We start from the raw sequence: 13251 nt of genomic DNA on the forward strand, positions 1-13251 counted from the left end.
ATGAGAGGTGTTTGCAATAATGAACCTGGGTTTAATTACAGAGGATGGAAAGTCATGCCTTTCATTATAGGTGAAGGGAGTTTTTATATATTCTTTTGTTAGTTTTTTTTTTTTTTTTAAATTTTGAGTGAAATTTTCAATGAAATTTTCGGGTAATGAAACGTTTGAGAAGCTGAAGCTATCGGCACAATAGCCAATCTCTTGATCTATCTGACTACCGTCTTCAACCTGAAGGGCATAACTGCTGCAACAATAATGAATACCATCAATGGCACCACAAACTTTGGTACTATGGTTGGAGCTTATCTTTGTGATACCTATTTCGGTCGCTATAAGATGTTGGCATTTTCTACATTCACTTCATATTTGGCACTTCTTTTGACATAAAAATACTATAACTTTTGACATATGAATCATCTCCAATATCTCCTCCGGTCCACATAGTGTCAATGTAGTTACTAGAAGTAACCTTTTTGTTCTTTTTTGTTAAGGGGTTGCAAACAATTCAATTGAAAGCAGCAATCCCCAAATTGCATCCTCCTTGATGCGCAGCAGAAAGTGCAACATGCTGAGGGCCAACAGCAGGGCAAATGGCATTTCAATTGTGCGGGATGGGGGCTAATGATAATAGGGGCTGGTGGTATCCGGCCATGTAACTTTGGCAATTGGTGCAGATCAATTCAATCCTGGAACAGAGCCAGGAAAGAGAGGTACCAATAGCTTCTTTAATTGGTACTGCTTCACCTTCAATTTTGCCCAGATGGTGACCTTGACACTCATTGTGTATGTGCAATCCAATGTGAGTTGGGCTATTGGTTTAGAAATTCCAGCACTTCTGATGCTGTTATCAGCGGTTCTCTTCTTCATGGGTTCAAAAATGTATGTCAAAGTGAAAGCCACTGGTAGTCCATTTACTAGTGTAGCACAGGTTATAGCAGTTTCAATCGAGAAAAGGCGAGTAAAACAACCAGACAATCCTCGGTTGTCTCTCTATAATTATATTCCTCCGAGTTCTATCAACTCCAAGCTCCCTTATTCAGATCAATTCACGTACGCAACATCTTACCTGGCAGTCTCAAGAAAAATCTGATAACAAGAACTAATCAACTTAACCACCGTCTTGAGAGTGAAATGCATTTTGAGAGTGAACTAATCAACATCTCACCTGGCAGTTTCAAAAATGATTGTCAAAGTGAAATGCATCTTGAGAGTGCTTCCAATATGGGCTTCAGCTGTTGTGTACCATCTTGCCATTGTTCAACAACAAACTTATGCAGTTTTCCAAGCCCAGCAAAGTGAAGGACGACTTGGAAACACCAACTTTAACATTCCAGCTGCATCTTACGTTGTCTTCATGATGCTGACCATGTCTATTTGGCTACCTATTTATGACAGAATCGTAGTCCCGTATCTCCAGAGACTCACCGGCAAAGAAGGTGGCATTACAATACTTCAAAGAATAGGAATTGGCTTCACACTATTTGTAATAGCCACGATAGTATCAACCATTGTTAAACAGCACCGGAGGACTGTAGCTCTAACCAAGCCAACTATTCGGATTCTACCCAGAAGAGGCGCTATTTCATCAATGTCAGGCATGGTGCTTGTTCCTCAGCTTGCGCTAGCTGGACTTGCAGATGCCTTTGCGGTCATTGTACAGATGGAATTATATTACAAGCAATTCCCAGAGAATATGAGAAACATTGCGGGGTCTCTCTACTATTGTGGTTCGGCAGGTTTAAGTTATCTGAGTACTCTTGTAATTGTTATAGTTCGCAAAATAAAAGGAGTTGCAACTGGTGATTGGTTAGCTGAAGAACTTAACAAGGGAAGACTAGATTATTTCTATTACGTGATTGCTGCGTTGGTGGCTTTGAATTTTTGCTACTTTTTAGTATGCTCTATGCGGTACAAGTACAAAAAGATCAGCTTCGATAACATTAAGGCCAATAGAGAATAAACTCAATCTGATAAAACAGCAGTATGATGTTTATAGAGGTTAATAAAAAATATATATTAATTCTTAATTAGTTAATAATAAACAAATCAATAAAACTATATACTTTTGAATACTGAATTAGGTATTTAGATAATATATCATTATATAACTATAAAGTGAACAAAGTATGAAAGAAATATTATATATAAACTACTAAACTATCAAACAATATCTTGATGTCTTGATAGTGGACCGAAATGTTTTGGCATTTGGCCTTAAATCTCACTAATATAAATATTTAGTGCCACAATGTTCTGATGGCTATTTTTAAACACCACAAAGGAAAACAAGCAAAAAAGGCTCACCGCCGCACTTTTAAGTGCTCAGATGGAAACTATAGATGCAGAAACTAACACTGTTTGATGGATAACTCAACATGGGGATTGTCTTCAATTTCAGCTGGTAAATATATCTTAATATATGAGTAGGCAAATACATTATCTCTTTTAGACTGTGTAAGCTTGCGGAATAGTGTTTATATCAAGTCCCTTCAATCTCACCACTGATTCCACATGACCTTTCAGTGTATGAAGTTCCCTCAATCTGAAAGAAAACACCAAGTGTGAACAGATTTTAGTCTTAGATAAACCAAAACAATCTGAGGTCCACAATTATACCAAAATGGAATGCATGACTGAAAGAAAACACTCTTAAGAGTGCAGCTCACCTGGTAATTTCAGCTCTCCTTTTGGCTTCTTCAGCCATCTGATTGAGTTCATTGAAATGGGTTCGCTCACTGAACATCTTGGTATCAGGTGCTTGCAACCCATGCAGTGTTCTTTGTGCATGTGCCCATTGAAGCTCACGTTGCTCCTTGCCAAAATCCTTTTGCCTTGTAAAGGCAATCTGCATAAAATTGAAATCAATTAAAATACATTTAAGACATCAACTCCAAGCTTGGCAAAGTTACAGTGAATCATTATAGCTCATACCCTCTGCTCAATAACAAGATCCCAAGCCCTCCCGCTCAGTGCATAGCGAATAAAGAACTTGATTAAATCAAGTGGGATGTAGAAGACAATATTATAAAGCCAGATCACACCAGCCCAACCCCACCCAATCCCTTCAATTGCTGCAAAGCTCCAATTTGCATAGACCGCAATCAGAGTAGCAATCTGCTCATAGTGAAAATTATTTATAAGTGTTACTTGTTCTCTCAAATTTATTGGTTCAAATTTGCAATAAATGGAAGAGGGGCAGTTGGCTCACCAGCTGAGCAATCATAAAAGCCACTACAAGCAATAAACCAGGTCGCTCGACAAAAGACCAACTTCGGGATCGTGTCACAAATATAAGGGCCTGACTGATGATGCTCACTTGCAGATACACAGCTGAGGCAAGCTTTCGGAAATCATCATTAGCTGTTTTCTCAAGAGTTGACACCCCAAATGTTCGCTGCCAAACGAAACGGAAACTGAATTATTTGAAAATTCCATTTAAAGGATAGGAGGTTTCTTTATAAAGGCACCCCCTCTTTCAACTGGCACCAATATGGAAAGTTTACTTCAACAAGATGGAAATTCATAAGATGGGTTGGACAATGCTTTGAAATGGTAAATCAGCAACTAGCTGTATCACCTTTAGAGAAGGAATATCATCTTACCGGGAAGAAGTCTGTTTTGTATGCTGCCCAAAAGAATATAACAGTCATCAATGCCAGGTAACTACCAAGAACGATGCCAGTTGTAAAAATTTCAGCTAGCTTCCAGCTGTCTGGCAGAGGTGATGGTTTCACCCTATCCTTTGATATTGTCATAATTGTGCCTGAAGAGTTGTTGTTTAAGTAGGTAGGTAAGCGAAATCATGGGAAGTTTAACAGAATAAAGCACACAGCTAGATAATCGATCAGCAGAAAACGAAAAATGAGCTATAAACATTTAACCAATTAGAAGGCCTAAAGGATCTCCCAATGTACAAGCATAGCAACTGAGCATACCTTAGTTCAGTTTTAGTAAATTTTTTATATATTCTACACATTCAATTAAACATTTGAAGTGTGAAGAAAACGAACCATCATTAAGGATAGCAATAATAAGCACCATAAATGGAGGAAAGTCGAACTTCCATATGAGTGCCAAAAGCATGAAACCAAGCTGTCACCATAACCAACAACCACTATTAATCTTAATGATTAAAGCACCGGCGTAGAAAAATGAATCCATATGATATAACAACATTCCATAAAGAAAAACCTCTTACCACAATACGGATTGTAATGGAAACCGCATATATCTGACAAAGGGAATAGATAAATGTAAGTAAACCAGTAGAAAGAATGTAATAATTAAAGCCATTCTAGGATCATTACCTGCGAATAACTAGTGATAAAAAGAAAAACATTGTGTTTCACGTAAAAACTGAGTTAAAAGTAAGGACACTACACCACATTCAGAATCAATACTCACTGTATAATTTTTCATACGCTGGAAGATAGCTCGACTGGTCAAGACAGCACTGATGATGACACTAAGGCCAGGTTCAGTAAGGACAATATCAGAAGCACTACGAGCTGCATCAGTGGCATCAGCAACAGCTATGCCAATGTCAGCCTTTTTAAGGGCAGGAGCATCATTGACTCCGTCACCAGTCATACCACATATATGTTTCCTAGCTTGCAAACGTTTTACTATCTCATATTTGTGTTCTGAACCAATACACATATTTAAGTCAATAATGTAACCAAGTACAAATAAAAACTAGGCTATAGCAACACAAGAGAAACAAGTAAAAGAGCATGAAAATAAATAGAGAAAAATAAAAACTTTTATATTCTAAAAAAATACCAGGAAAAACACCAGCAAAGCCATCAGCTTTTTCTATCAATTCATCAATTGGTAATGCGGCAATAGACTCGTCTTTGTCCTGTCCCAGCAAAGCAGATGAAGGATACATGTTTGTTCCCATTCCCAAACGTCGTCCAGTTTCCTTCCCAATTGCCAGTTGATCTCCTGAAGATACTCACAGATTTAAGCAAAACAAGCACAGTCCACAAAGATAATATTCACCATAATGGGCAAAACTGAGAAATATTAAGGATACAACTACCAAAGATGTTAAGACAAAATTACAACCCTTAGATACCATAAATCTACCTAATTGCTTAAAATGAATTTGCACAAAACTAAACTCCCAGATGAAAAATGACAAAATCACATTGACATTTCAATCTAATGATTAAATCAAGCACTAATGACCTTTTCATCAAGTCTTTGCACAATTATGCTAACGCTTCAAAGCATAGATTCGTCATTCTGTAAAAGCAACATAAGTATGATGGACATGCTTACTTCCTCTCATATTTAAAAACATGTTAAATGATATCTATAGAGATTATATTCCAGTAAAATTTCCAAAATATGAAACATCTTATTTCTTAATTATGGTTTCACCAGGCAGTAACATAGTAGTCATTCAACTATATCATTCCACAAGTAAAAGCATAATTCCAAACTGCAAAATGAAACCACCTGTAATCATTTTAACATTTACTCCAAGATTCAAAGCCCTCCTTATGGTCTCTGCACTGTCGTGCCTAGGTGGATCAAAGAGAGGCATCAGACCAATAAATTGCCATGGGCCTCCAGGACTTTCTTTTCTTCCATCAGGAACTTCCTACATCCATGAAGAAAATTAAAAATTAGTAATGATAACATGAAAATAAAACAGAGTAATCGAAACATAAAATGTTAAACAGCATTATAAATGAAAGAAATTTTCAAAGACCTGGTGGGCCACAGCAAGAGATCGCAGGCCTCGCTCTGCAAACTTATCAATAACAGCATGAACTCTTCGCTCAATGTCTGACTTGTTGCGTGCAAGATGTAGAATCTTGAAAATAAAATTGCAGATTAGATTTAAGACAATGATTTGAAAAAAAAAACAGGGGGACAACTATGCAGATATGATGAGAGGAAAAGTAACCTGCTCTGGTGCCCCTTTGCTAACTCTATGCATTCTACCATCACTGTCAAGGTAAGTTAAAGCCGTGCGCTTATCAGTTGGATTAAAAGGAAGGAAGTGTATCTCCTGAATGCCTGCACGAGCCTTTTGTAGCAAAAGAAGAAACAGAATACCATCTTTAGTGGACACTTGATTAACTAAACTGCTTTCAATTAGAAGATATTACATCAGGATGCCAACATGTTACCTCTTTTGGATCAGCCAGCATCCCAACTATAGCAGAATCTATTGCATCTTGGTTCTCAGTCCTAGAGGCCTGTGCTGCCATTAGAACAACAGTATCTGCGTCCACTCCTTTAGCAAAAACCTGAGAATGGAAATTTGGACATGTGCTAAGAAATTATAATCCACAAGCATGAAAAGAAAAATGCCCAACAATACAACTGCCACCAACCTCAATAAGATTCTTGTCAACAGTAAGTTTATTCAATGTCAATGTTCCAGTCTTGTCACTGCAAAGCACATCCATGCCTGCCATCTCTTCAATTGCAGTCATTCTCTTTGTGATAGCTCCCTATAAATATCATTAACACATTCCATCACTAGATCAAAAACCACATGAAACACAATCTATTAAAACATCTCTGGGGACCTTGCTAACCTGCTGAGATAACCTATGAGAACCGATAGCCATTGTGACAGACAGAACTGTTGGCATAGCAATTGGAATTCCACCGATGAGAAGCACGAGAAGATTGTCAATTCCAGGACGATATTTCCGATCTTGTATTGGGTACATAACAATAATCTCTATTATCATTCCCACAGCAATTGAGCAAATGCAAAAATTCCCTATTGCAGTCAAGACCTACATATCATGCAATGTGAAACACAGAATAAGAATCATTAAGAAGAAAGGCATAGTAAGTTAAAAATAACACTACTATATATTCATCTCCCTGCCTTCTGGAAGTGGCCAACTTGGTTAGTGGTATCAACAAGGTGAGCAGCCTTCCCAAAGAAGGTATGGACACCAGTGGCAATAACCACTGCTTCAATCTCTCCCTGCTTGCAAGTAGAACCTGAGTATACACCATCCCCAGGGCCTTTTGTTACAGGAAGAGACTCACCAGTAAGCGCAGACTGCCAAGCCAAAACAATTAAAAAAATTAAAGACTAAACAACCAAAGTAGATCAATTCGGCATAATTATAGTCTGTAAAACAATATTTACCAACAACCTACCTGATCAATTTTTAAGGGATCACCCTCAAGAAGACGAGCATCAGCTGGAATAATGTCTCCTAGTTTTATACTAATTATGTCACCTGGAACTAAAACAGCCGCATCTTGCTCATTCCACCTTCCATCTCGAAGAACCTTTTTGCAAATTCAATTCAATAATTATACAAAAATTTTGAGACGATAATGTGTCTCCACTACCCATTTTAATACATAGGGTCAATTATTAAGATTTAAACATGTTTTAAGCTCAAAGATCATTGGCATGTTCATTGCAGCTAGAACCTGATACCTTTGCTTTTGGAGCAAGACGAGCCATTAAAGCAGCGGCAGCATTACCTGCGTTGTTTTCCTCTAAAAAACTGATGGTCGAGTTAATTAGAAGAAGCGTTATGATACCCACAAAGTCTTGCCAATCTGGAGGCTTTCCCTGCAAAAGGAAAATAAAATAAAACAATTCACTGACAGTCGAAGGAGACACAATTATGCAGGTAAAAAAACACGCAATAACGCAGTAAACAGCAACAGTCGCTTACTCCTCCGTTTGCAAGAGCAATAGCCATAATTGCAGCAGCTTCCATAACCCAGGAGAGAGGATTCCACATGAACCCCAAGAACTTCAAGAATTTGCTCTCCTGAAAGACAACAAACAGAAGATAATCATAATGAGTAATAAAAATATTTTTAACAGCAAAGTGAGCATAGAAGAAAAAAAAAATTAACCTTTTTCTCTTCAAGTTTGTTGTGACCAAAAATGGTCAGTCTCTCCTCAGCAGCCTCGCTGCTGAGACCTTCTTTGCTACATCTCAGACTCTCCAAAACTTCCTCAATGGGTATGTTTTCCTGCAGTCAACCAAAAAAGATCCAAACTTTAACACCAAAGATACCAACGGAAAAACAAACACATATATCACGCAACAAAAAATTAAATAAAAAGAAAAAGAAAGAGCTTCAAAGTATATTCAGATCTATTACCAAATCCACAGTTTCCTTCAAAACTGCCTCCAAAACTTCACCTTTTTCCCCCATCTTCTCTCCCACACAAGCTCAAATTCTCAACTTTTTCTCACTATAAACCAACCAAAGATCAAAACACATTAACCAACCACCATCAAAGAGCCATCAAAACGATTCAAAACTAAACAAATGAGAAGAATTTAAGTTTTACCCAGATACAAAATTTGTATATTGATAATAGATTATGCTTCTAAAATGAAAATGAGAACAAACCCACCAACACCGAAGTTGTGAGAGCCAACCCGAAGAGTAACCGCTCAGCCTAGTGGCAGTATAACAGTAGTAACAGTCCACAATCTTTCTCTTCTTAGAAAATATCAAAAAAACACCTCCCTAACAATGGTATTTAACTGAACTACTTGTACCTTGCACAGATTGTCCTGTATCCTACGCTTGCTTAAAGGATTGTACCTTGGACATCTTGAACTAAAAATTTGGATTTGACATTATGCAGTACATGGTAAATTGACATAATATACTATTTTTCATAACTTTTATAAAATAAAATAGTAATATTAAATTGAAAGAAGAGAACAGCAGCCAAAGCCACATGCAAGCACCGCAAAAGTTTCTATTCCTGAAGGCTCTTTGCTTTATGTAACTGAAATCAGATAAATGTTTGGCTAAATTTAAAAGTCTTGAATTGTCAGAAATGTGGTTACATTGAGGCCTTGTTTTTGGAAATTTATTTAAATTTTTCAATAATATTTTCTCAAAAGAATTACCTGGTTGGTGAACTAGGTGTGCCAACACAAAGATGTTTATGTTTTCAGTAAAATGAAAAAGGCAAGAAACAGTAAAGGTTTGAATGAGTTTTTAAGCAACCATAATATACAAGGGAAGTATAGGAATAGCAAGAGTAAAATATTATATTTATCAAAGGTTTGGAGGAACTACTTTTTCATCAATTCGAAAACCTACCCAAAACTCAACTTTCTTGACTCATGCACGCAAATTATTATATAACCCCTTGTTATTTTATTTTTATGAAATTATCGTATTAGGAAACATCGATGATATGATTAAATCCAATAGACAGAAGCATAAAAACAATGTGTGATTTGGTCATATATGATCAAATTACACATTTTTTTTATAATTTCAAATATAAAAAAAAAACTTGATTTAACAATTAAAATTTTACTCAAGATATAATCTCACTAAATCACAACCTTCCTTCGGATAATTTCACATTAGATTGCACTCAATAAAAGAAAAGTGTGATTTTAACTATTATAATCAAGATATTTTTATGGTGCATTTTTTAGTTAAAACTACACCCATAAGATACAATGCTATCATAATCAGACAGGAAAATATGTAACCTAACAAAGATATGACAATTTGGTGTTAATTTTTATTTTATTTTATTTGATAAAAATAAAACAATAAAACTATGTGTACCTATTTTTAGTACACAATTTGTGTACACAGATGAGGTGTTATCATATGATTAGATGTTTTTTTATCATATGATGACACATGTTTTAAAATCATCTAATTATATGATGACATATTATTATGTATATGAATTGTGTACTAAAAATGGGTATATATAGTATTGCTTAAAATAAAATGTGTTTCACCCTTTCAAATGGAATTAAATTTTGGGATGTAATTTATAGTTTTTGAATTTAAGAGCTAAAAATGTCATTTTCCCAAACCTCAGGTGGGAAATGAATGTATTCTAATAGCATAGATACTGAAACAAATAAGCGAGGCAAATTAATATTAATATTTCAACTTCACATGAATTATTGAAATTGCTATTGCTCCTCCACTCCACCAGAGATTAAAAAATAAAATTATTTTCCAACTTTGTCCCTCCCCTTCTGTTAATTATTATTAAAAACGGTAACGGGCAAGTCATCAGGTGGAATTTCGACCGTTTCCGAGGGATTTTAACGATTTATTATTACATTAAAGCCCCTGATTTTTTTCTGACTAATTAATTATTTTCGTCTGGAGATGAGAAAAATTAAATTAAAATATCAAAATCTTAATTGAATTTTCAAATTCAATGTTCATTTTCATGTGCATCGGCATTCTGAGCAAGTGCTTTTAAAATAAGTTTAAAAAAAGCAACACCTTGGATAACCTGCACTTACTTCGGTTGGCGTGCCCTAACTTATCTGCTTCTCGATGGCTAAGTAAATAAATAAAATAATTCTCTTTCTTTTCCCCCTTTTCCAAAGTGACAAAAAATGGTAGGTATTGAATTGAACCCAACTTATATCTAAAATTAAAAAAATAAAATAAAAAAGGTTAGGTTAACTGTGGACACCTAAGAGTGTATTAAAAAAAAAATCTTAGGGAAAAATAATTATTTTTTAAATTTTAAATTAAAAAATTATTAAATTTTTAAAATTTAAAAAATATAATTAATTTTTAATTTTTTAATATTTTTTTTTGAATCATATATTTTAAATTTTTATCATATTTTTTGGACTGAATTATTGGACTGAAAACAAAAGATGTCCCACAAATGCATGTGGAAACAAGTGACACCCACGTGTCTATGTCTCATTGGTCGATATAATCAAAACAGCTAAAAAGGGGTCAAAAAATCAAAATCAAAATCAAAAACGAGATTTGTCCTTCAAATCAAGGTACAATCCGTACCACGCCGTAACCTCCGCATCATGTTTCTTTTTCTGAAAGCATCCACCCTTGGATTACTTTTGTCGTATCATCTGAACCGTTCGATCTATAAATCCCTTTTTTATATAAATCTATTTTTTTTATGATTTTTTTTTTTTTAGTATTCCCTTCTCCTACATGTGCTTGATATTTTACTACCTCTGCTCCCTGTTAATAATTTTGAAGGGAAAATGTGAAGCCTAATTATATATTTATGTGTACCACAATAATCAAATTTTTTTAATTTAATAATTAAAGTGTGAAATTTTATTTTTTTATTTGAGTGGCTGGGAAATAATTTCTTTGTTCAATTGCTTAAAATATAGGGAGCTATATTGACGAAAAGCCAGCTCTATGCATGAGATTGCTCCCCAACTTCAACTTATGTGGACCAATTCATTATATTTCCTCTCCAAAATTCTGCCAAACCAGACAAGTGGGTTGAGTTTCAAATCCTTTTATGTGCCCAATTTTAGGCATAAAATTAGGGTTGATTTGATTTGTGTCAAACCCATGACTTGAATTAAGATTAAAATCATAATATCTAACTTCAATTTGTTTAAGTATTAATAAAGTAAACAGTATCATCAAATGAATATATAAGCAAACGTAGAATTATAGTTAAAGATCAATTTGTTAGAATAAATCAATAGATTCAAACCGAACTAGCTAAAGTTATATCTACCCGCTATGGAGCAATAATTGAGATACATGCTGTGTGTCCTGGAAATGGGATGATGATGAATTGATGGAGAGAATTTCTAGGGCTGGAAATTTCCTAGAGTCGGCAGAGTGGAAAAGAAAATGGCACAGTAAATGGCTCACCACAAATGGTCCACTTCTATGAACTCAATTTAATGCCATCCAGCATATCCACATGTTTGTCCTTACACACAATCTTTCATATTCAATCTTATAATATATACTTTTATTTTTTTTTCATTTTTATCATATTTCTTACCCACATGAATAAAATTTCATAAAAATAGTATCTGGGATTCTGTATTCTCTCACCCTCATGAAAAATAAAGGCATGCAAAAATTTCACAAATCATTAAAGTGATTTCATAAAGAGAAGATCACTTTAGCCCAACATCACTTTCGCTTTTTTGTTTGTATTGTCAACACCATGCTATAAATTTCATATGTATCTTCATTGCTTTCAGAAAAGCGCCCACTTTTGTTTAACAAGAATCGACTCTGATTTACCAATTCTGACCTGTCTCTGCTACTGAAATGACATGAAAAGATAAATATATAATAAAAGAAGGAAGAAAGGGAATCAACATGTACAGAGAAATCAAACTCAAAGACAAAAGAAAGAGGGTTTTGTAAAGACACCTTATAGTGGTTGTGTGCATGTGCATGTGCATGTGCAAATTCCCTTTCCTGTTGTTTCACAAGCCAGCCAAGGTATCCTAATTTTTGTTTGTTTATTTACCCGCATCGTTCATTCACAACCCAACACCCAATTGAGAATGATACTTGATAATTTATAAGCCTTTAAACCCTTTCAAGCTTCCCCTTTGACGTTTACATTTAGCTGGCCCTTTGTTTTCATATTCACAGGTTGCTTTCAAAAGGAAAAAAGCAAGCAGAGAGTGGGCACTGCATGGACTATTATTGTTGTTACCATACACTAAAAAAGGCTCATTAAAATTGCCAACCCTATTCAGATAAATGTTAGGCCTTTGTAGTGTTCATTTATTGGTTCAATTCAAGTATAATTATTGGATAGTGCAGATATGAATGTGAGCCAATGTGCTTCACTGGCCCAGTATGTCAATACCAGATGTGCAACATGTGCTTCAGTAATCTTCTGATTGATGGTGCGAATGGTTGGCTCATTTTTTGCATAAAAAATGAGCTAGAAATCCAAAAATTTGGTACCCATTAAAAAGTACTCTGAAGATAAGCATCCAAAACAATAATAATATGCATTTTATTCACTTTCAGCTGGACCACCAAACAAGGGTTCAAATAAATGCGAAATGGAAGAGACACCTAACTTTTATCATACAAAACAAACAGCTCATTCACCATGATTTATGCAGTAAAAATAATGATAATGTCTTCAATATGACTGGTAGGCAGCTACCATACTCCAAAATCCCTCCTCCTCTAACCAATACTCCAGCCTAAAATTTTACTAGAACTGACCAAACTTGGGTAGTTGACAAACTTTCCAATGATGATTTTAAGTTATTAACCAACTGTGCAATGATAGGTTTTTTTTTTTTTTTTGGTGTAATTCTCATAGTAATATGATACAGTAATTTTCACCTCAAGGTACATTCCAAGAACTGGAGACAGAATCCAGAAATCCATAATTTTCTAGCCAGTACCACTAAGAAGAGTGTAAATTTTTTGCATCTGAGCATTAGACAAACAATGAAATTCAGAGCCGGGATTGTGAAGAGGATCTTCTGATGGGAACAATACAGGAACTTGACA

General features: G+C 35.1%; 1 protein-coding gene and 1 pseudogene across 1 annotated transcript; one reads left to right on the forward strand and one right to left on the reverse strand.

Annotated features, from left to right (window-relative positions):
* On the forward strand, window positions 1-1960 carry LOC123210744 (annotated as a pseudogene).
* Window positions 1961-2127: 167 nt separating this feature from the next.
* On the reverse strand, window positions 2128-8475 carry LOC123210079 (ATPase 11, plasma membrane-type). The gene is made up of 22 exons (XM_044628272.1): window positions 8309-8475; window positions 8116-8209; window positions 7864-7983; window positions 7677-7775; window positions 7433-7570; window positions 7144-7278; window positions 6863-7042; window positions 6561-6767; window positions 6354-6473; window positions 6147-6266; window positions 5921-6043; window positions 5723-5827; window positions 5467-5611; window positions 4783-4947; window positions 4405-4643; window positions 4199-4231; window positions 4011-4092; window positions 3603-3763; window positions 3209-3394; window positions 2932-3114; window positions 2667-2845; window positions 2128-2542 (listed from the first exon to the last, which is right to left on the reverse strand). Exons 2-22 carry the CDS (start codon window positions 8167-8169, stop codon window positions 2446-2448), a joined length of 2871 nt encoding a protein of 956 aa, XP_044484207.1. The 5' UTR covers window positions 8170-8209; window positions 8309-8475; the 3' UTR covers window positions 2128-2445.
* Window positions 8476-13251: the final 4776 nt, after the last annotated feature.

The sequence above is a fragment of the Mangifera indica genome, chromosome 3 (genome assembly GCF_011075055.1).
Source record: "Mangifera indica cultivar Alphonso chromosome 3, CATAS_Mindica_2.1, whole genome shotgun sequence".
Classification (NCBI taxonomy): Eukaryota; Viridiplantae; Streptophyta; class Magnoliopsida; order Sapindales; family Anacardiaceae; genus Mangifera; species Mangifera indica.